The 23,702-nt window shown below is 41.2% G+C and overlaps 1 protein-coding gene across 3 annotated transcripts in view; it reads left to right on the top strand.

Moving 5' to 3' along the window:
* LOC106588624 (KH domain-containing, RNA-binding, signal transduction-associated protein 3) overlaps positions 1–23,702 on the top strand; it is a 145,594-nt gene that overhangs the window by 97,454 nt on the left and 24,438 nt on the right. For all 3 annotated transcript variants that reach the window (XM_014177799.2, XM_014177796.2, XM_014177797.2), the window contains exons 4-6: positions 2,418–2,564; positions 4,440–4,582; positions 5,241–5,427. In XM_014177799.2, coding sequence (XP_014033274.2) covers positions 2,418–2,564; positions 4,440–4,582; positions 5,241–5,427 — 477 coding nt within the window. The remainder of the gene's footprint in view (positions 1–2,417; positions 2,565–4,439; positions 4,583–5,240; positions 5,428–23,702) is intronic.

Below are 23,702 nucleotides of genomic sequence, written 5' to 3' on the forward strand. Positions count from 1 at the left end.
TGTGTGTGTGTGTGTGTGTGTGTGTGTGTGTGTGTGTGTGTGTGTGTGTGTGTGTGTGTGTGTGTGTGTGTGTGTGTGTCATTTGAGTCTCTTCGGCAGATTCATCAGTAGAGGCAGACAGTATGCACAGGGGAGCCTCTTCCTCGTAAAACAGAGATTTATGACGGAAATTAGCATCTCATTAACATACCACAGGCTTAAAACAAGGTTATTTATAATTACATGACAGACTCTGCCTTGCATGATGCTTCTAGAGGATGGAATGTGGGTGAGTGTGTTGCAAGATTCCACTTGAGGAAGGAAGTTCTCAATAGCTAGCAGCATAGAGGAACGCCACTAGAGAAGAGGTGAGCAGGATTTTGTTCAGATGAGGAAACTGGGGTGTCTATACACCTTTTGTTTTACTAGACAAGTCAGTTAACACTTCTTTGGGATAGGGGGCGGTATTTTGACGTCCGGATGAAAAGCGTGCCCAAAGTAAACTGCCTGCTACTCAGGCCCAGAAGCTAAGATATGCATATAATTGGTAGATTTGGATAGAAAACTCTCTAAAGTTTCTAAAAGTATTAAAATAATATCTGTGAGTATAACAGAACTGAAATGGCAGGAAAAACCCCGAGGACAAACCATAAAAATATAAAAATTCAGCATAACACTGATTTCAATGCCTGGCACTCTTATAATAGGGTGAAATCGTCCCCAATTGCAGTTCCTAGGGCTTCCACTAGATGTCAACAGTCTTTAGAAAGAGTTTCAGGCTGGTTTTTGGAAAAATTTTGTAGTTTAGTAAAATGTTGTAGTTTTTCTAAGTGGCTCCCATTTTGGCTGTAGTGTTTCCAAGCGCATGCCTGAGACAGCACATTCTTTTTGTTTATCTCTGGTAAAGAAAATAACGATTCTCTGTCTTAAATTGTATTGTTTATTTGCGTATTAGGGTACCTAAGGGTCGATTATAAACGTTGATTGACTTGTTTGGATAAGTTTATTGGTAACGTTTGGGATTCATTTTGAATGCATTTTGAAGGATGGAAACCGACTGGATTATTGACTGAAGCGCGCCAGCTAAACTGAGTTTTTATGGATATAAAAAAGGACTTTATCGAACAAAAGGACCATTTGTAATGTAACTGGGACATTTTGGAGTGCCAACAGAAGAAGATCTTTAAAGGTAAGGCATATATTATATCGCTATTTCTGACTTTCGTGTTGCAACTCCCTGGTTGAAAATGATTTGTTATGCATTTGTGGGCTGGACGCTGTCCTCAGATAATCGCATGGTTTGCTTTCGCCATAAAGCCTTTTTTAAATCTGACACCTTGGCTGGATTATCAACAAGTTAAGCTTTATTTTGAGCTATTGCACTTGTGATTTCATGAAAGTTTAATATTTATAGTAATTTAATTTGAATTTGGCGCTCTGCCATTTCACTGGATGTTGGCCAGGTGGGACGCTACCGTCCCACCAATCCCAAATAAGTTTTTTAAGAAGAAATTCGTATTTACAATGACTGCCTACTTGTAAAGGCCCCTCGGCCTAACCCTCCCCAAAACCGGACGATGCATGGGCAGTTGTGCGCCGCCCTATGGGACTCCCGATCATGGCCGGCTCGAACCCGGGTCTGTAGTGCCACCTCTAGCACTGCCTTAGACCGCTGCACCACTCGGGAGATGTTGTTGGCTGTGCTGTAATTTTACTTAGGGTTTGCTGTCCTATTTTGGCCCTTCAATAATATATTGCCTCTTTCTGTATGGATGAGATGGCCCATTGAGATCTATTTTGGTATGTCTCCTATTTACACTATACTGAAATGTATTACATGTACAGTATAGAGTGGTGCACTCCTTTATGGCATTAAAGGTTTGATCAGTATTGTGATTGTATTACAATTAGGGCTGTCAAACAATAAAAAACCATGTAATTAAATTAATCGCAGGATTTGCTGTGTTTAATCTCGAACTTCTGAATTTGCTCAAATTGAGCAGTAATTTCAAGTTTTTTTATTAAAAAACATTACAAAAATATTGCCGTCTTCATTTTGTCCAAAGTAACAGTTAGCAAAATCTGGTAAATTGATAAAGCACAGAGTCTTTAACCTCAATGCCAACTTGTTTTGACATCCCACTGTTGTTTTTAGCTGTACAGATTGTTTGGATTGTTCAATATATAAAAATGTGTGCACTTAAATTTCAAAAAGTGAACTAGAGTTAACTGATTAATAACTCTGACAGCCCTAAATATAGCACATTTAAATTCAATAATCAAGTCAAACAGATTTGCTGGATCAGCCTTGCTGATCCTGTGTGGATTAAATAAACTGTGAGGAGTAATTGAGGTGACATTATAATAGGCCGAGTTAAAGCACGTTCTGACAACTTCTGGTGTAAAAAAATACATTTGATTGTTTTTTGTTCCACCAGGAGGAAGAGCTACGGAAGAGTGGAGAAGCCAAATATCAGCACCTGAACGAGGACCTCCATGTCCTCATAGAAGTGTTCGCTCCCCCTGCAGAGGCCTACAATAGGATGGGTCATGCACTGGAGGAGATCAAGAAGTTCCTCATACCTGTACGTACTGACACCTACACACACATTATTGTTACCCTGTTCTCTTTCTATTTTATCCAACATATGAACAAACTATATCAGCTAGCTAGTCAATCAATCAAATGTATTTATTTAAGCCCTTTTTACATCAGTGGAGGTCACAAAGTGCTGTACAGAAACCCAGCCTAAAACCCCAAACAGCAAGCAATGCAGATGTACATGAGCTACTCTGCTTCTTTGTGCAACATATGATTATACTCTGTGTCTGTGTCCACATTGAACACCCAGATAGTACAGTAAAGGTTATACAGGAAGTAGCAAGTGGCAGAAGTCTGGTCCAGTCCAGTCACAATTCCTCTGCTTGTACCAGTCAGCCAGCTGAAGTAGTTGAACCAGTATCCCACTCTGTCTGATTGGATGCACGTCCCTCTGAGGGAAGGGAAGCCATGGGGATAACTGACTAAGCTGAATAAGAGAGTAACACAGTCAGACAGGAAGCACTCAGCACAGCCTAACCCTCTCTGGGACTCCCGTGCATCACGTTTATTTACTCTTACTCCATGTATTATGGATGTGACTGATCTGTCCCATGCTATTATGGAAGAGTAGTAGGATTTCTGTCACGCCCTGACCATAGAGAGCCCTTGGTTCTCTATGGTGTAGTAGGTCAGGGTGTGACTAGGGGGTGTTCTAGTTTATAATTTCTATGTTGGTGTTTTGTATGGTTCCCAATTAGAGGCAGCTGGTAATCGTTGCCTCTAATTGTGGATCATATTTAGGTAGCCATTTCTCCCACTTGTGTCCCACAAGGTCCTTTGTGGCTCAGTTGGTAGAGCATGGTGTTTGCAATGCCAGGGTTGTGGTTTCGATTCCCACGGGGGGCCAGTACGGAAAGAGAAATGTATGCATTCACTACTGTAAGTTGCTCTGGATAAGAGTGTCTGCTAAATGACAAAAAAAAAAAAGGGTTTGTGGGATATTGTTTGGTTTTGTGCTTGTTGCACCACGTAGTCACGTTTTGTTGCTTGTTTATTGTTTTGTTGAGGAAGTTTCACTGTAATTTAATATGTGGAACTCAATACACGCTGCGCCTTGGTCCGTTTCCTACAACAACCGTGACAATCTCTCCAACTCTTGTTGATATGTTTGATCGTTCCAGTCTCACTCCGAGCCATGATGATTTATTTCCGGTCATGAATGACGTCTTTAAATTTCCCTTACAAACACACGGAGATGTGTTGATATGGAGGAGACACAAGACAATCGTCTCCATGGCAGCATGATTAAACGCTGATTTCCATATTAATTGCTACGTTCCATTGAGTGGTGAATACAACTGTGTGTGATGATAAAGCGCACACACACACACACACACACACACACACACACACACACACACACACACACACACACACACACACACACACACACACACACACACACACACACACACACACACAGAGAGAGAGAGACGATTGTGTGTGATGATAAAAAGCCAAATGGGGTTCCTGGGTTTTATCAACGGGGGATCAGGAGTATGTTGCTCTGCCTGAGGAGCAGTGGTCACAGCAGCATCATGACACGCATGAGCGCATGCACACCCACCCACCCACCCACATACACACACACACACACACACACACACACACATACACACAGGCAGGCGCGCGCCTGCCCACACACCACACACACACACACACACACACACACATTGCTTGGTCACAGAAGCACTGTATAGTACATTAATTAGGCATTCCTACAGGGCTGTAACCCTGGAGATAAAGGACGCCATTTAATATGCTGTAATTAAAAGGGTGTGTGTGTGTGTGTGTGTGTGTGTGTGTGTGTGTGTGTGTGTGTGTGTGTGTGTGTGTGTGTGTGTGTGTGTGTGTGCAGGATTACAATGATGAGATCCGACAGGCGCAGCTGCAGGAGCTGACGTACCTGAATGGTGGCTCGGAGGATGCCAAGGTGCCAGCGGTGAGGGGCAAGCTGCCTGTAGCACGGGGTAGAGGGACACCTGCCCCAGGACCCATCAGGTACCTACTGCCAACGTGTGTGTGTGTGGGGGGGGGTACACCATCTGACCCAAATGATACACAATACAACTTTGAGAACTATTGACATTCAAATAAATGTTGGTATGCATCTGTCCTGCTGTATTCTCTTCATGATGTAACTCCCCAGATAACTTAGAATAATACTCAAACAGTAATCTCCATTATAATACTTTATAGAACGCACGTTGTGTGGCTCTCAAGCGTTCTACTAAATGCAAAGTATATTTGTGTTTATAAAAGGAAACATCAGATGAAGAGATAAATCAGGTCACAGAGAAGGGGTGTGTGTTAGTGTGTTAGTGTGTGTGTGTGTGTGTGTGTGTGTGTGTGTAGATGTTTGTATTGCTCTGAGAGGGATAATAATTGGATCTGTTTTAAATCAGACAGTAAATAGCATTTAGCATGCCTAATGTAGGTGAGAGAAGAAAGAACAACTAGAGGCAGTGTTGTGTACAGTAAGTCAGATGCATAAACCATATACTCACTACCGGTAATGTGATTATTTCTGAATTGCAGAGGTATCTTGCTGACAGTCTATTGGTCCACTTTAGCCATAGGGCTCTGGTCAAAAACAGTGCACTATATAGAGTGCTATTTGAGACGCTACCTAAAATTCCCTGCTTGTCCTGTGTGGTAGGAGTCGAGGTGGTGTGCCCCCTCCCCACGCAGCCGTCCCCCGTGGAGCAGCACCGAGAGGGGCACCCCCCAGCCGGGTACCATCCGCCCGAGGGAGGGGTGTGCCAGCACAAAGAACACGAGGGGCTCCCCCGCCCGCGGGGTACAGACCTCCGCCACCTGCAGTACAAGACACATATGGGGAATATGTGAGTATTTACACAGTAAGAGGGAAACGTGTTCATGCATGTACGCTGGCACACACACACACACACACACACACACACACACACACACACACACACACACACACACACACACACACACACACACACACACACACACACACACACACACACACATTGTGTCTGCATACAGGTACATCCTCCTGGTATTATCAAAACTGAGAAGGGATTTTACTGGTAGTTTACCTGTTGTTTCTGGAGGGAGCCCATATGAACAGCTGGCAGCGATAGAATATATTAACTTCAGAGTCAGACCCTTTGGACACATGCCAAGGAGGACTCCCTCCTTCCGTCTACCTCCCACCTTACTGTCACAGCAGGTCCTCAGGGACGCTGCACCAACCCAGCATGTTTAGTAGAGAGGATGACGGGAAGAGAGGAGGGGTAGGAGAGGACAAGTGCCCTGCCAGTCCATAGCTAACCACATCTGACAGGTTTATATGGAGGTCTGCAGTTAAAATGGGTGGAGGTCGTAGAGAATGACTGGTAAAGAGCCTCGGCTGGACCATCTGCTTCACATCATTGTCACGGTGGTAAACTGGCTCCGCAGACAGACACACACCTGCACCTGGGGATCTGGGAGAGAGAGCACTGCAGACATCTGGCTGATGATAAATCTTCACCATATCGCTGTGAATTACAGACTGAATGAGCTCCACTACTCTTCATTGTTGTAGCGGGTTGGTAGTACACACAACTACTGTTCTGTTGTTGTCACCATCGAGTGATGCTAACAAATAGTTTCTTGTAGTTTTCTATTAAATTACTGCTGAGGAGGAGATGCATTTCTTGCTCATACTTGATGCCTCATTCTTCCAGTTTTTTCCAGCCAAAGGACTTGAAGCCATGTTCTGTTTATCCAGCATGTTTTAGAGAAGTTAACGTTACAATATATCACCTACTGCAGGTGTCCCCAATTACATTCAGCCACGGGCCTATTTTTTCTTGAGTGGAAGGTCGGGGGGCCGGAACATAGTTATAAATAATTTGTGGACTACAGACTGACCTCAAGAAGCCCAAACAGATATAGTATTTGACAAAAACAGAATCATTTCAAACCTTGATTATGTTGTGATACAATCACATATACCTCTCAATTTATTAGGGATATGCATGTCTCCTTACAAGGACAATATCTAGATACATGGGCTCCGATACGATACAGGAACAATACTTTTAGTTTGAAACAATTCGGTGCAATTTGTTAACATTAGCATACTACATCTAGCTACATATTGAACTTCCATCCTCTCAGGCCAGGGGTACAATGTATGAATTTATGGTTGGATCAAAATTGCCGTTATAATCATTGGCTAGTACGGAGAATTAAGTAAAACCAGATGTATGAAAAATCCCTAGCGCCATCCATGGCTAATTTAGGAAAGGGACACTTTTAGCTAGCTAGCTAGCCACTGGAGGACAACAACACAATGAGATGCAACAATTCAAATTGTTTATGTTAGTTATATATTGCTCTCAATGTGATGTGATAGGAGTGAAGCCAAACCCAAACTGGATTCCCATGATACTTTTTTTTGGTACGCCAGGACCATTCATAGTTGAGCTCACTCAGTTTATCTAAACGCTGATTGGCTATTATTTGAAACTTTTTTTATCAAGGGAGGCCAAATGCTTGCTTGCTTCCCTTGCGTTCAATGGTACGGGCAGCAACAATGTTATACTCTTTTTGACCAGACAGCATCAGATAGATGGGCTACACATACAGAGACAGAGGGGCACTGTTTTGCTCGCTCCGATGCTTTCTCCGATGAGATACATTCAGCCTCTTGGGAATTGCAAGACAATTTTGAAACACAGAGATGTTTTTTTTTGTGTAAAACACCATTTCCTACAGCCCACAATGACCCAGCAAATTACATTGGTTGTCCCTCAATTAATTAAGCCGATGATTTAATATTGCATAGCCCTTTTACAAACATCTGAATGCTGAAGGTGACACGCAGATGTAGCCTACGAATATTAAAACAGGGATAGGGTAGGCCTACCTCTCATTGATGAGAGCAGCTGCTTCTCCCGCACTGTGCACACAATTATCTGACTTGTAGATCAATGTCATACTCGGTTACATGCACAAAGTTCGATAGGCTGAAGGAGAGGATAAATCGATTCAATCAGAACAGATTAGAGGTCTTTTCAGGACAAGGCAGAAACAGATAAAATGAGTAAAAAACTTTTGTGAACCGGCAATTTGTAACATTTTAATCGGTTTTCTTACCAATGCATGCTTCATTTGGATCGATTTGGGCTCCCGTGTGGGCAAATAAATTCACCCGTGGACCGAATTTGGTCCGTGGGCCACCTATTGGGAAACCCTGACCTACTATATGGAGCATTCTGGAGTTAGGATGTTTTTGTTTTGGTAATTCAATTACTTTCAGAATTCAGTGGCTTTACTGTGCCTCTCTCTTATATCGGTGATTCGATAATAACAGTAAGTAGCGATATCAGATTATTGGCAAATCTAATTTGTATTAAACTAAATTATGAATGAGATTATTTGCCTAGCAGTCTGATTACACAATACAGTAATTGCGTCTAAATCTCATTCCAGATATTTCATAGGCCACGCAAACACGCACACAAACACACTCGTGCAAGCACAAACACACACACATACACTCACAAGGCCATAATGAACCTGTTACCGACCTGCCTTTCAGCCCATTGGCCAGGAATTAGTACTAATAGGATTGTGATTATTCTGCCGGTTACCCATTTCTTAACATTCACTAGGAATCAGAACTACTTGTCATTTCAATTTGGGCTGGTAATGAAAAAGGTGTGAATAAAGAATGTATTTTGGTATTTGATTACGATCCCCATTAGCTGTTGCAAAAGCAGCAGCTACTCTTCCTGGGGTCCACACAAAACATGAAAAATGACATAATAGAACAGCTCAAGGACAGAACTACATACATTTTTAAAAAGGCACACGTAGCCTACATACAGTTGAAGTCAGAAGTTTCCATACACCTTAGCCAAATACATATAAACTCAGTTTTTCACAATTCCTAGTAGAAAATTCCTTGTCTTAGGTCAGTTAGGATCACCACTTTATTTTAAGAATGTGAAATGTCAGAATAATAGTAGAGAGAATGATTTATTTCAGCTTTTATTTCTTTCATCACATTCTCAGTGGGTCAGAAGTTTACATACACTCAATTAGTATTTGGTAGCATTGCCTTCAAATTGTTTAACTTGGGTCAAACGTTTTGGGTAGCCTTCCACAAGCTTCCCACAATAAATTGGGTGAATTTTGGCCCATTCCTCCTGACAAAGCTGGTGTAAGTGGGTCAGATTTGTAGGCCTCCTTGCTCGCACACACTTTTTCAGTTCTGCCCACAAATTTTCTATGGGATTGAGGTCAGAGCTTTGTGATGGCCACTCCAATACCTTGACTTTGTTGTCCTTAAGCCATTTTGCCACAACTTTGGAAGTATGTTTGGGGTCATTGTCCATTTGGAAGACTCATTTGCGACGAAGCTTTAACTTCCTGACTGATGTCTTGAGATGTTGCTTCAGTATATCCACATAATTTTCCGTCCTCATGATGCCATCTATTTTGTGAAGTGCACCAGTCCCTCCTGCAGCAAAGCACCCCCACAACATGATGCTGCCACCCCCGTGCTTCACGGTTGGCATGGTTTTCTTCGGCTTGCAAGCCTCCCCCTTTTTCCTCCAAACATAATGATGGTCATTAGGGCCAAACAGTTCTATTTTTGTTTCATCTGACCAGAGGACATTTCTCCGAAAAGTACGATCTTTGTCCCCATGTGCAGTTGCAAACCGTCTGGCTTTTTTATTGCGGTTTTGGAGCAGAGGCTTCTTCCTTGCTGAGCGGCCTTTCAGGTTATGTCGATAGGACTCGTTTTACTGTGGATTTAGATACTTTTGTACCTGTTTCCTCCAGCATCTTCACAAGGTCCTTTGCTGTTGTTCTGGGATTGATTTGCACTTTTCGCACCAAAGTACATTAATCTCTAGGAGACAGAATGCGTCTCCTTCCTGAGCGGTATGACGGCTGCGTGGTCCCATGTTGTTTATACTTGCGTACTATAGTTTGTACAGATGAATGTGATACCTTCAGGCGTTTGGAAATTGCTCCCAAGGATGAACCAGACTTGTGGAGGTCTACCATTTCTTTTCTGAGGTCTTGACTGATTTCTTTAGATTTTCCCATGATGTCAAGCAAAGAGGCACTGAGTTTGAAAGTAGGCCATGAAATACATCCACAGGTACACCTCCAATTGACTCAAATTATGTCAATTAGCCTATCAGAAGCTTCTAAAGCCATGACATCATTTTCTGGAATTTTCCAAGCTGTTTAAAGGCACAGTCAACTTAGTGTATGTAAACTTCTGACCCACTGGAATTGTGGTACAGTGAATTTTAAGTGAAATAATCTATCTGTAAACATTTGTTGAAAAAAATGACTTGTGTCATGCAGAAAGTAGATGTCCTAACCGACTTGCCAAACTGTAGTTTGTTAAGAAGACTTTTGTGGAGTGGTTGAATAACGAGTTTTAATGACTCCAACCTAGGTGTATGTAAACTTCTGACTTCAACTGTATCAATGCATGCACACAAACTATCTAAGTCAAAAGGGGAGAGGCGTTGTGCCACGAGGTGTTGCTTTATCTGTTTTTTTAAACCAGGTTTGCTGTTTATTTGAGCAATATGAGATGGAAGGAAGTTCCATGCAATAAGGCTCTATATAATACTGTACGTTTTCTTGAATTTGTTCTGGATTTGGGGACTATTTAAAAGACCCCTAGTGGCATGTCTGGTGGGATAAGTGTGTGTGTCAGAGCTGTGTGTAAGTTGACTATGCAAACAATTTGGGATTTTCAACACAATGATGTTTCTTACAAAAAGAAGAAGTGATGCAGTCAGTCTCTCCTCAACTCTTAGCCAAGAGAGACTGGCATTCATAGTATTTATATTAGCCCTCTGATTACAATGAAGAGCAAAACATGCCGCTCTGTTCTGGGCCAGCTGCAGCTTTACTAGGTCTTTCCTTGCAGCACTGGACCACACGACTGGACATTAATCAAGATTAGACAAAACTGGAGCCTGCAGAACTTGCTTTTTGGAGTGTGGTGTCAAAAAAGCAGAGATCTCTTTATTACGGCTAGACCTCTCCCCATATTTGCAACCATTGAATCTATATGTTTTGACCATGACAGTTTACCATCTAAGGTAACGCCAAGTAATTTAGTCTCCTCAACTTGTTAAACAGCCACACCATTCATTACCAATTTCAGATGAGGTCTAGCACTTAAGGAATGATTTGTATCAAATGCAATGCTCTTAGTTTTAGAGATGTTCAGGACCAGTTTATTACTGGCCACCCATTCCAAACAGACTGCAACTCTTTGTTAAGGGTTTCAGTGACTTCATTAGCTGTGGTTGCTGATGCGTATACGGTTGAATCATCAGCATACTTGGACACACATGCTTTGTTTAATGCCAGTGCAGGTCATTGGTAAAAATATAAAAGAGTATAGGGCCTAGAGAGCTGGCCTGCAGTACACCACACTTTACATGTTTGAAATTAGAGACACTTCCATTAAAGAAAACCCTTTGAGTTCTATTAGATAGATAGCTCTGAATCCACAATATGGCAGAGGTTGAAAAGCCATAGCATTTAAGATTTTTCAACAACCGGTTATGGTCAATAATATCAAAGGCTGCACTGAAATCTAACAGTACAGCTCCCACAATATTCTTATTATCAATTTCTTTCAACCAATCATCAGTAATTTGTATCAGTGCAGTACATGATGAGTGCCCTTCTCTATAAGCATGCTGAAAGTCTGTTGTTAATTTGTTTACAGAGAAATAGCATTGTATTTGGTCAAACAACATTTTTTCCAACAGTTTGCTAAGAGCTGGCAGCAAGTTTATAGGTCTGCTGTTAGAACCAGTAAAGGCAGCTTTACCACTCTTGGGTAGCTTGTGGTAGCTTGTGAGGAGACAGACAGTGAATGGTGTCTGAAGGGATAGCACACAGTGTAGTGTAGGGAGAGTCACAGACAGAGAGGGGAGAGCTTTCTTGTTAAACAGTGAAGTAATTTCCAGGGTGATGCCTGGTGATGGAAATACTTCTACAAGCTCATATCTCATACCGTCCTCACTTCCTGTCCATGCAGTGTGGTGTAGGCCTTGGTCACATCACATGCCTCGGACTCAAACACATGAGTTCCATCTGAGAGCGGAGAGTGTCTTCATTCCATTCCTTGTTAAAATTGTGCACTATACATGTGAAAGAGGCTTTTTGGGACTTAAGTAGTGTGTCATGTTAAGCAGACAAACACTTACAGTGCCTTCAGAAAGTATTCATACCCCTTGACTTTTTCCACATTTCCAAATTGTATTGTGTTACAGCCTGATACTGGGCCATATGCACGACTCTCTGTAGCGCCTTGTGGTCGGATGCCAAACAGTTGTCATACCAAGCGGGGATGTAACCAGTCAAGATGCTCTGAATGGTGCAGCTGTAGAACTTTTTGAGGATCTGAGGACCAATGCTGAATCTTTTCAGCCTCCTGAGGGGGAAGAGGTGTTGTCGTGCCCTATTCACAACTGTGTTGATGTGTGTGGACCATGACAGTTCCTTAGTGATGTGGACACTGAGGAACTTGAAGCTCTCGACCTGTTCCACAATACACCCAGTCACTACAAAGATACAGGCGTCCTTCCTAACTCAGTTACCGGAGAGGAAGGAAACTGCTCAGGGATTTCACCATGAGGCCAATGGTGACTGAACAGTTACAGAGTTTAATGTCTGTAATAAAAGAAAACTTGGGATGGACCAACAACATTGTAGTTACTCCACAATATTAACCTAAATTACAGAGTGAAACATGCATCCTGTTTGCAATATGGCACTAAAGTAATACTGCCAAAGTTTACAAATAAATTAACTTTTTGTCCTGAATACAAAGTGTTATATTTGGGGCCAATCCAACACAACACATCATTGAGTCCAAGTCTTCTTATTTTCAAGCATGGTGGGGCCTGCGTAATGTTATGGGTATGCTTGTCGTCGGCAAGGACTAGGGATTTTTTTTTAGGATACAAATCCTAAAGGAAAACTTGGTTCAGTCTGCTTTCCAACAGACACTGGGAGACAAGTTCACCTTTCAGCAGGACAATAACCTAAAACACAAGGCCAAATATACACTGGAGTTGCTTACCAAAACAACATTGAATGTTCCTAAGTGGCGTAGTCACAGTTTTAACTTAAATCGGCTTGAAAATCTATGTCAAGACTTGAAATGACTGTCTCGCAATGATCAACAACCAACTTGACAAAGCTTGAAGAATTTTTTAAAGAATAATGGGCAAATATTGTACAACCAAGGTGTGCAAAGCTCTTAGAGACTCACCCAGAAAGACTCACAGCTATACATGTATTGACTCAGGGGGTTGATTACTTATGTAATCAAGATATACTCGTGTTTTATTTTCCATTGTTAAAAAAAACCAAAAATAATAATTCTTCCACTTTGTGTAGATCATTGACAAAAAAATGACAATTAAATATATTTTAATCCCACTTTGAAGCACAACAAAATGTGTAAAAAGTGAATACCTTCTGAAGGCGCTGTACAACCAACAGAATGGCTAAAAACCACATCTGGTAGAATAAGATAAACGAACAGCATGATCCCTTTGGGTGGTGAGGGGCAGAGCAGTGTGTGTGTGTGTGTGTGTGTGTGTGTGTGTGTGTGTGTGTGTGTGTGTGTGTGTGTGTGTGTGTGTGTGTGTGTGTGTGTGTGTGTGTGTGTGTGTGTGTGTTGCGCAATACAAGTGGGTTAGTTTTGTTTATGATAATTCCCCCAGACTATTCTCCTCTATGCTGTATGTTAGGAGCCATGGTGTGTGTGTGCGTGTGCATGTGTTTGAAGCTAGGCTACACCCTTCATGCTGACAGTGTAAAGAGAAGACAAGTGTTATATTGTAGCTGACAAGAGTGTAATGCTCCTGAATACAGTATAATGTGTATAAGTACAGGTTACATACAATACAAACATTATATTGTTCTATGAAATGGTTTATCGCTTTGCATTATATTGGCTTTATTCTCTGGATTGGTGACAGTGATTTTCATAACATAATGTCGTGGGCAGAGCATGCACGCTTTCCTTACATAGCACACCAAAAACAGGTTTCAAAAGTAGACATTTCTGTTATAAAACAGATGGCTGTGACATAATGATCATGAGAAAAAGTTGTTCATACAGATGTAGGATATTAATTTGAGCCAGTTCGCTACAGCAGGAAAATGTTAATTATTATGTTGATTATAATTAATTAACCTTTTTGTTGGGGTTGAAACATTTTTCGTAAGGGAAAATCGAGTTTGACATTTGGAAATGGGGAATTAGTATTTTTAAACCTCATATACACTACTGGTTTTACATTTCCTGCAACAGGGTGATCAATTTAAGATCCTACATCTGTACTGTATAGCTTAACCATGGCATGTACTTTATTTGTTTTAAAAAATACAATGAGTGTACAAAACATCTTTCTATGACATAGACCGACCAGGTGAATCCAGGTGAAAGCTATGATCCCTTATTGATGTCACTTGTTAAATCCACTTCAATCAGTATAGATGAAGGGGAGGAGACAGAAGGGTTTTTAAGCCTTGAGACAATTATTTTATTTTTCATTTATTTACATTTTTTATTTAACTAGGCAAGTCAGTTAAGAACAAATTCTTATTCACAATGACGGCCTACACCAGCCAAACCTGGACGACGCTGGTCCAATTGTGCGCCGCCCTATGGGACTCCCAATCATGGTCGGTTGTGATTCACCCTGGATTCGAAACCAGGGTATCTGTAGTGACACCTCTACCACTGAGATGCAGTGCCTTAGACTGCTGTGCCACTCGGGAGCCCAAATTGAGACATGGGTTGTGTATGTGTGTCATTCAAAGGGTGAATGGGCAAGACAAAAGATTTAAGTGCCTTTGAACGGGGTATGGTAGTAGGTGCTATGCGCAATGGTTTGAGTATGTCAAGAACTGCAACACTGCTGGGTTTTTCATGCTCAACAGTTTTCTGTGTGAATCAAGAATAGTCCACCACCTAAAGGACATTCAGACAACTTGACACAACTGTGGGAAGCATTGGAGTCAACATGGGCCAGCAACCCTGTGGAACTCTTTTGACACCTTGCCTTGACGAATTAAGGCTGTTCTGAGGGAAAAAGGGGAAAAGGGGGTGCAACTCAATATTAGAAATGTGTTCCTAGTATTTTGTACACTCAGTGTAGGTTAAAAGCGGCATAAATCCCACTTGAAATGACGATGAACATAATGGGTGTATAATGTCTAACTCTGATGCAGATGCTATGGCAGTGTGAGACTCCAAACCTCCCCTCTATATTTCAGCAGCATCCCTCCCTATCTGTTCCTCTGATCCAGCGGGTGTATTGGAGAGCACAGTGAAGCGTCTGTGATACTGTTGTTGGAACATGCAGTTCCAGAGCCTCTGTTAGTCTCTATGGCCTATGAGGGCAACCCTTATCTTTTAACAACATGCATCTCAGCCCTCCTCTGGCATACAAATGAAAGACTCACTTAGGAGCTGTTTCTGTGCTCTCTCTCTCTCTCTCTCTCTCTCTCTCTCTCTCTCTCTCTCTCTCTCTCTCTCTCTCTCTCTCTCTCTCTCTCTCTCTCTCTCTCTCTCTCTCTCTCTCTCTCTCTCTCTCTCTCTCTCTCTCTCTCCCTTTCTCTCCTGCTCCCTTTCTCTTCTGCTCCCTTTCTCTTCTGCCTGCTCCCCTCTCTCTGCTCCATCCATCCCTTTCTGACATGTTAATCCTGTTTGAACTTGGAAATGTAGCCATCTTGTATTAGTGCTGTTTGTGTGTAAGCCCTCATTTCTCGCTCAAGCACATTTCATTCAGACTGCTAGTTACTGAGCTGTGCTATCAGTGCTTTGCAAGAGGTGAAACAAAGGTATGTGACTAGCATTACCTATCACAATCAAGTTTCTGACTGAAAAGTCCAGCAAACATAATAAAAGTTGTTGCTAACCTGCAAGCATGCTTAGTAAAACAGGCATGTTCTGGGTTCAGTTCTCCCCTAACTCACTGGAACTGGTAAGTTAAACGACAAGAACATGGCATTGTTAGGCTCTAATGTGGATTTAAAGTGGCACTGAACACCACAGAGTAACAACACTGAGATGAGGAAGGACAGCACCCTGATAGAGTTGGGACTGAGAGAGAGGAATTAAAGCTCCATTACATGGTAAGGGACAGCAGCCTTCAAATAGATTGTCAACCATGAATGTAGCCTTCTCGCTAAGGGCTTGTATTACTAACGTGTCTGTCATCCATGGTTATGTTAAAGATAAGATAATGCCTTTGTCATCCCTGTGGGGAAATCTTGGTTGCAGTACAGTATATTCAGTGCATTCGGAAAGTATTCAGACCCCTTCCATCAGACCCCACATTTTGTTAAATTACAGCCTTATTCTCAAACGGATAAAAAAAAATCTACAGATAATACCCCATAATGACAAAGCAAAAACGTATTTTTTTTAAAAGATTTTATTTTTATTTTTATGTTTGCAACTTTATTACAAATAAAAAACAGAAATACCTTTCCTATGAGACTCGAAATTGAGCTCAGGTGCATCCTGTTTCCATTAATCTTCCTTGAGATGTTTTTTTACAAATTCATTGGAGTCCACCTTTGGTAAACTCAATTGATTGCATGTGATTTAGAAAGGCAGACACCAGTCTATATAAGGTCCCACAGTTGCATGTCAGAGCAAAAACCAAGCCATGAGGTCGAAGGAATTGTCTGTAGAGTTCTAAGACAGGATTGCGTCGAGGCACAGATTTGGGGAAGGGTACCAACATCTTTTTGCAGCATTGAAGGTCCCCAAGAACACAGTGGCCTCCATCATTCTTAAATGGAAGAAGTTTGGAACCACCAAGACTCTTCCTAGAGCTGGCCGCCCGACCAAACTGAGCAATCGGGGGAGAAGGGCCTTGGTCAGGGAGGTGACCAAGAACCCGATGGTCACTCTGAGAGAGCTCCAGAGTTCCTCTGTGAAGATGGGAGAACCTTCCAGAAGGACAACCGTCTCTGTAGCACTCCACAAATCAGGCCTTTATGATAAAGTGGCCAGACGGAAGCCACTCCTCAGTAAAAGGCACATGACAGCCCACCTAAAGGACTCTCAGACCATGAGAAATAAGATTCTCTAGTCTGATGAAACCAAGATTGAGCTCTTTGACCTAAATGCCAAGTGTCACATCTGGAGGAAACCTGGCACCATCCCTACGGTGGAGCCTGGTGGTGTTTTTCAGCGGCACGGACTGGGAGACTAGTCAGGTTCGAGGGAAAGATGAACGGAGCAAAGTACAGAGAGATCCTTGATGAAAACCTGCTCCAGAATGCTCAAGACTTCATGACTGGGGTGAAGGTTCACCTTCCAACAGGACAACGACGCCAAGCACACAGCAGGAGTGGCTTTGGGACAAGTCTCTGAATGTCCTTGAGTGGCCCAGCCAGAGCCCGGACTTGAACATAATCAAACATCTCTGGAGAGACCTGAAAATAGTTCCCCAGCCAACCTGGCAGAGCTTGAGGGGATCTGCAGAGAAGAATGGCAGAAACTCCCCAAATACATTTACATTTACATTTACGTCATTTAGCGGACGCTCTTATCCAGAGCGACCAGGCTTGTAGCGTCATACCCAAGAAGACTCAAGGCTGTAATCGTTGTCCAATGAGCTTCAACAAAGTATTGAGTAAAGGGTCTGAATACTTATGTAAATATGATATATCATTTTGTTCTTTTTTTATACATTTGCCAAAATTCTAAAAACCTGTTTTGCTTTGTCATTATGGAGAATTGTGTCTAGATTGATGAGGGGGACAAAACAATTTAATCCATTTTAGAATAAGGCTGTAACGTAACAAAATGTGCAAAAAGTCAAGGGGTCTGAATACTTTCCAAATGCACTGAATACACTGAGTGTGCAAAATATTAAGAACACCTTCCTAATATTGAGTTGAACCCAACCTTTTTGCCCTCAGAACAGCCTCAAATAGTCGGGGCATGGACTGTACAAGGTGTCGAAAGCGATTGTGAAAAACACAGCAGTGTTGCAGTTCTTGACACAAACTGGTGCGCCAGGCACCTGTACTACCAAACCCCGTTCAAAGGCACTTAAATCTTTTGTCTTGCCCATTCACCCTCTGAGTGGCACACACACAATCCAGGTCTCAATTGTCTCAAGACTTAAACATCCTTCTTTAACCTGTCTCCTCCCTTCATCTGCACTGTTTGAAATCAATAAGGGATCATAGCTTTAATTTGGATTCACCTGGTCAGTCTATGTCATGGAAAGAGCAGGTGTTATTATTGTTTTGTACACTTAGTATATAAAAAGGCATAATCAGCATAGACGTACTGACAATAAATGCGGGTAGAAAAGGTGCAGTTCCTGAGAGGTCAATGATTAATCTGTACGCTATATACACTATACACATCAGTACACTCAGTCAACTACAGTGTTAACTGTACCAGCATGCTTATCCTACTGGTGGTTGGGTTTCATTCAGAAGCCACTGGGACAAAGGATTGCCTGGTTCTACTCCTTTTGTGCCCTGGTGCCCTATAACGCTATACTTAGAGGTAGAGCTCAAACTCCTGGTAAAGAGGATGTCTGGGGTGCATCAGTACCTTGTGCACCTTTGTGAGGGCTCTCTTGTCAAAAATGACCTCCAGACTTGTCTGCTTGACCCCCAGCACCTCACTTGCAGAGCCAACTTTTTTTGTCGTTGCATATTTCTCTGAGACATGCTACATGTTATGGAAAAACAAGTGCTTGGTTTTGTCTTACGGCCTTCTGTTCTATAGATCCATATTTTTCTCATTTCACTCGTAATCAGATTACATTATAACCAAAACCATGTTCTGATCAGCTACATGGGGTCAGGACATATTAAGATTAGTAATGTAATGCTGAGAGGACATATTTAAAAATGGATCTACGCAACAGAGTAGAGCATGAGAATTCCTCAGCAATGACCTTATTACTGTGTCTGACAGAGAAAGAGATGGTTCCAAAATGTTATTCATTATGTGAATATACTGTAAATGCTATTCATTAAGCATGTTGCACAGTATTTGTTTTCTCAATGTTGTTACAACTGACTAATCAAAAGAAGATATGGACAATAACCTTTCCGTGTCGTTGTATCATGTATCATGCGCTCATCATGCAGGCACGTATTTCAGATTAAAAAAAATCAGATTTGTAGAGATTCTTGAACTGGAATAGTGAATCCAGTTGCTGTGAAGATTTTCCACTGTTTCATTATTTATGGACTTGAAAATGATTTTTATTTCTGGGCTGACTGTCTCTTCCGCTTGAACAAAAACTGTGTTCTCTCTCCGATCATCTCCTTCTCACTTTTCATACTCAACGGAGACTAATTTATTTGATAAGTGAGGCTAGCTACTGTATGCATACTTGATCAGCTACATGGTTTTACTTTTTACCATTTTGCTGAGATTTTCTATATTTTAATATTAATAGACTGATGGATGCTGTCAAAGTATTCACACCCCTTGACTTTTTTTTCACATTTCCACATTTTATTGTGTTACAGCCTGTTTTTAAAATGGAATAAATTCCGTTTTTTTTTGTCTCTGGCCTACACACAATACCTGTTATGTCAAAATGGAATTATGTTCTTTGACATTTTTACAAATTATAAAAAAATAAAAAGCTAAAATGTCTTGAGTCAATAAGTATTCAACCCCTTTGTTATGGCAAGCCTAAATAAGTTCAGAGTAACATTTTGCTTAACAAGTCACATAAGTTGCATGGACTCAGTAATAGTGTTTAACATGATATTTTTGCAATAATAGAATTTAGCATAATTTTTGAATGACTACCTCATCTCTGTACTGGGTTTTGAATATTTTCCCGGTATTTTACAAATGTTCCATCCCGAGAATAAATCACTGGATTTGATTAGAGCTTTGATCAGCATGAACATTCCAACCTGAAGCTACCTGAGCCTGATGAGCCATATATTAAATACATTTTATGAGCCCTACATTATCAACATTTAATGAGCCCAAGCCCCAAAAATCCCAAATGATTGTGCCGTTATCCAATACATAGGCTATATGATATAGGCTACTGCACATAACGCACGACACTACACAACACTAAAAGATACATTAATTGCTCTATAACGGTGACAAACGGTGCCCACAAATGGCCTACCTAAAGCTGTCCCAACAGCAGTCCCAAAATCTTACCACTGCTACACCTGGCTATCAGTGGAGCCTTGTCTGGCAGCGAAACAGTTCATTCAGCAACATTTACTGCCTTTTAAAAAAACATTGCTGATATGGCTGACTTGCTTAAATAAATGTGGTTTCTAATGACATTTAAGATGTACAAACAATGGCATAAGGGGACGACAAGCAGATAAGAGGCAATCTGTAATTTCGATTAAGACATTAATGAGCGAGTTAGGACGGACGCAGTCAGTATAACTATTTGTTTAGCACTTTTGAAATGTACCGTAACAGAATTCACTTACAGTGTTCTCCCTGTACACCAAGTCACAACCGCATAAATGATGAGGACATACAGTGAGGGAAAAAAGTATTTGATCCCCTGCTGATTTTGTATGTTTGCCCACTGACAAAGAAATTATCAGTCTATAATTTTAATGGTAGGTTTATTTGAACAGTGAGAGACAGAATAACAACAACAAAAAATCCAGAAAAACGCATGTCAAAAATGTTATAAATTGATTTGCATTTTAATGAGGGAAATAAGTATAAGCAGACAATGAAAGCTCTTACAATATTTGAAGATTAGATTCCTCTAAAACAGGTTATAGGCTACATGCACACCACCAAGTCAGAACAGTAGGCGGAATTATGAGGTGAAAATAGACCAACTTAGTAGGGTGAGGCACAAGGGCTACTAACATCTTAATACACAACATACACTTATTATTACTTTCTTAGCTACAGTACACACATCTCACTGGCATATTTCATCATTTATGCAGCAGCATACAATACATTTTCGGACTCACCTTATTGTGCTGTGCTGACTTGAACAGGAAGGTGGCGCGGCGGTCCTTCATGGACCAATTTTGTCATTAAATTCTGTCATTCTCTGGATTTACAATTCCAAGTTGGATGACCATTGAAAATGTATTTTCCCAGTCGGAGCATATTTATTCCCAACTTCCCAGTTGCCTTGAACTCACTGAAGGCAAGTTTTTGCAGTTCCTGAGTTAACAGTTGTTTTAAACGTGGCACAAATCATGCTTCATTGACAGCATGGCCAATGTTGAATGTTTATCATTTTAAACTTGGAAAAGAGCCCTTAATCCCAGATTTGGGACCACACAAGTCACTCCACTGAATAGCAGGCTAGTGATTGCTTTTCAATTCTTGCAGTTAACATTAGCCACTGTCACTGATTCCTTCCAAACCACTCATTGTTGATTTTGCGATTTCCAACTTGTTGTGTAATGTTTATGTCGAATGGCCGATGAGCACCGATACGTTTTGTCTATAATTTCTCTTCATTATTTCTCTTCATATGACACGGATTAAAAAGGATTTGCCAGTAGATTGTCGTCTCTTTTTTGTTTTCTTGGGCAAGGCAGCTCCAAAATGCAGGTGTTTCAGACTAGCTCAGTGCCTTTTGTGGTGGTGTGGCAAGCCAGCAGAAAATATGGAGCATTGTCCCATGATTGGCTCAGTGTTCTGTCACTCATGGGGACAGTACATCACTGCCAAGTCTAAGAGTAGAGCTAGACAATTCTAGCTCCTTGGGTGCTGCCACAGAGTTACATTAGAAGTGCCCATCCAAGAAGGCTCAAGGTCATTGGCCACAGATAAAATCACGTCAAATCACATTATATCTATAGTAGCTTTGATTGGACTGATCATGTCAACATCATACTTTCAAAATCTTAGCTAGCAGTCACCATCATGAATGAAGTCAACAATGTACTGGCAAATCCTTTTTAACCCTTGTCATATGAAGAGAAATAATGAAGAGAAATTATAGATAAAATGTACCGGTGCTCATGGGCCATTGGACATTAACATTATACAACAAATTGGAAATCGCAAGTTTAACAATGAGTGGTTTGGAAGGAATCTGCTGCTAACTGCAAGCATTGCAAAGCAATAATTAGCCTGCTATTCAATGGAGTGGCTGTGGCTATGTGGTCCCAAGTCTAAGATTAATGGTCTCTTTTCCTAGTTTAACATTATAACCATTCAGCATTGGCCATGCTTTCAATGAAGCATGATTTGTGCAATGCTCAAAACAACTGTTTATTCGGATCTGCAAATACTTGACTTTAGTGAGTTCAAGACAACTGGGAACATGGGAAAAATTAGCTACAACTGGGAAAATACGTTTTGAACTTTCATCGAACTCAGAATTATAAATCGGGAACTCGGTCCTCTGTCTAGATCTACAACCTGAAGATCACTGACGTCATCATGATTCAAACATTTTTTCTGAGTTCCCAGTTGTCTTGAAAGCACCATAAATCCAGAGAATGCCAGACATTGATGACAAAGTTTGTTGACAGAATTTGCCCACGAAGGACCTCCGAGCCACCTTCCTGTTCAACTGAGCACAGCACAACAAGGCGAGTCCAAAAATGTATTGTATGCTGCTACATAAATGATATAATATGCCAGGGAGATATGTATACTCTAGCTAAGAAAGTAATACTAAGTGTATGTTGTGTAGTAAGCTGTTAGCCCATGTGCCTCACCCTAATAAAATTTTATATTTTCACATCTTAATTTTGCCTACTGTTCTGACTTGGTGGTGCACATGTAGCCTATAACCTGTTTTGGACAAATGTAAACATCGAATATTGTAAGAGCTTACATGGTCTGCTTATATGCCCCCTTTGGTTATTATACGGTTCTCACTTGGTGTACAGGGAGAACACTGTAAGAACGGCCTATGTTCCAAAGTGCTGAACAAATAGTTATATTGACTACATCCGTCCTAGCTCGCTCATTAATGTCTTAATCGAAATTACGGGTTGCCTCTTGTCTGCTTGTCGTCCCCTTATTCCATAGTTTGTACATCTCAATTGTCACTAGAAACCACATTTGTTTAAGCAATTCAGCCATATCAGCTATGTTTTTTCAAAGGCAGTAAATGAGGCTGAATGAAGTGTTTCGCTGACAGACAAGGCTCCGCTAATAGCCAGGTGTAGCAGTGGTACAGTGCAATTCATGTATTGTTTAGTGTTGTGTAGTGGCTTTGCTGCAATGCATCCCACATTTAGATTGTTTTTGCCCCACCAAGGTTTACATGCTAACATTGCCACTGGATATTTCTGTATTTCATTTTCAGATATTTGCAAACATGTTTTCACTTTGTCATTATGAGTTATTGTGTGTAGATTAGTGAGAGAAAAACGGCATCTATTTTAAAGCTGTAACACAACAAAATGTGTAATAAGCCAAGGTTTATGAATACTTTCTGAAGGCACTGGGGTCAGTAATAACTGACACCTGTCACGACGTGGCCCTTTTCGGTGTATATTGTGGCTCCAACCCCTCTCCCACTCTCTCTCCCACCTCAGGTTTTACAACGGTAATACATTCCTGGTAGAAACTCTTTGTTGCCATGGAATATGGAGGGAAATAAACCTCTGGGAGAACAAAGAGCTTCTCTTGCCAAAACTTCTAATCCCCCAAATTTGAGAATTAAATAATATTTCTTTTTTTGAGAATGTGGGAATTGTCCTTGGGTATTTAAAGAACAATCCTGTCGAGTTGGTTTTATTGTGTGACATTAGGAAAGACAGTAGAACCGTATATACTGTGTCTTTGGTTGAGTCCACTTCTCAACTATGGGGTTTACATCTAAATGTTGTATAAAATGTATGATTGAATATGAAACTATTTGTGAGAAGATGGAATGTGATGTTGGCCTTCTAAACGAGATTTAATAAATCGTTACGATGTAAAGTTTTAACTAGTCAGTGGCCACGCCCCCGTGAGGCCAGCCATTACATCAGGCATCATGGAATCGCCCCTTCTTCCACAGGATATAAAACCCACTTCCTACAAAATTTACATCAGACCAAAACATGCCGGGTGACGCTGGTGTGTGGTTTAAACTACAAAATTCAGAGAACGGCGGGACGA

The sequence above is a fragment of the Salmo salar genome, chromosome ssa27 (assembly GCF_905237065.1).
Source record: "Salmo salar chromosome ssa27, Ssal_v3.1, whole genome shotgun sequence".
In the NCBI taxonomy this organism is placed as follows: Eukaryota; Metazoa; Chordata; class Actinopteri; order Salmoniformes; family Salmonidae; genus Salmo; species Salmo salar.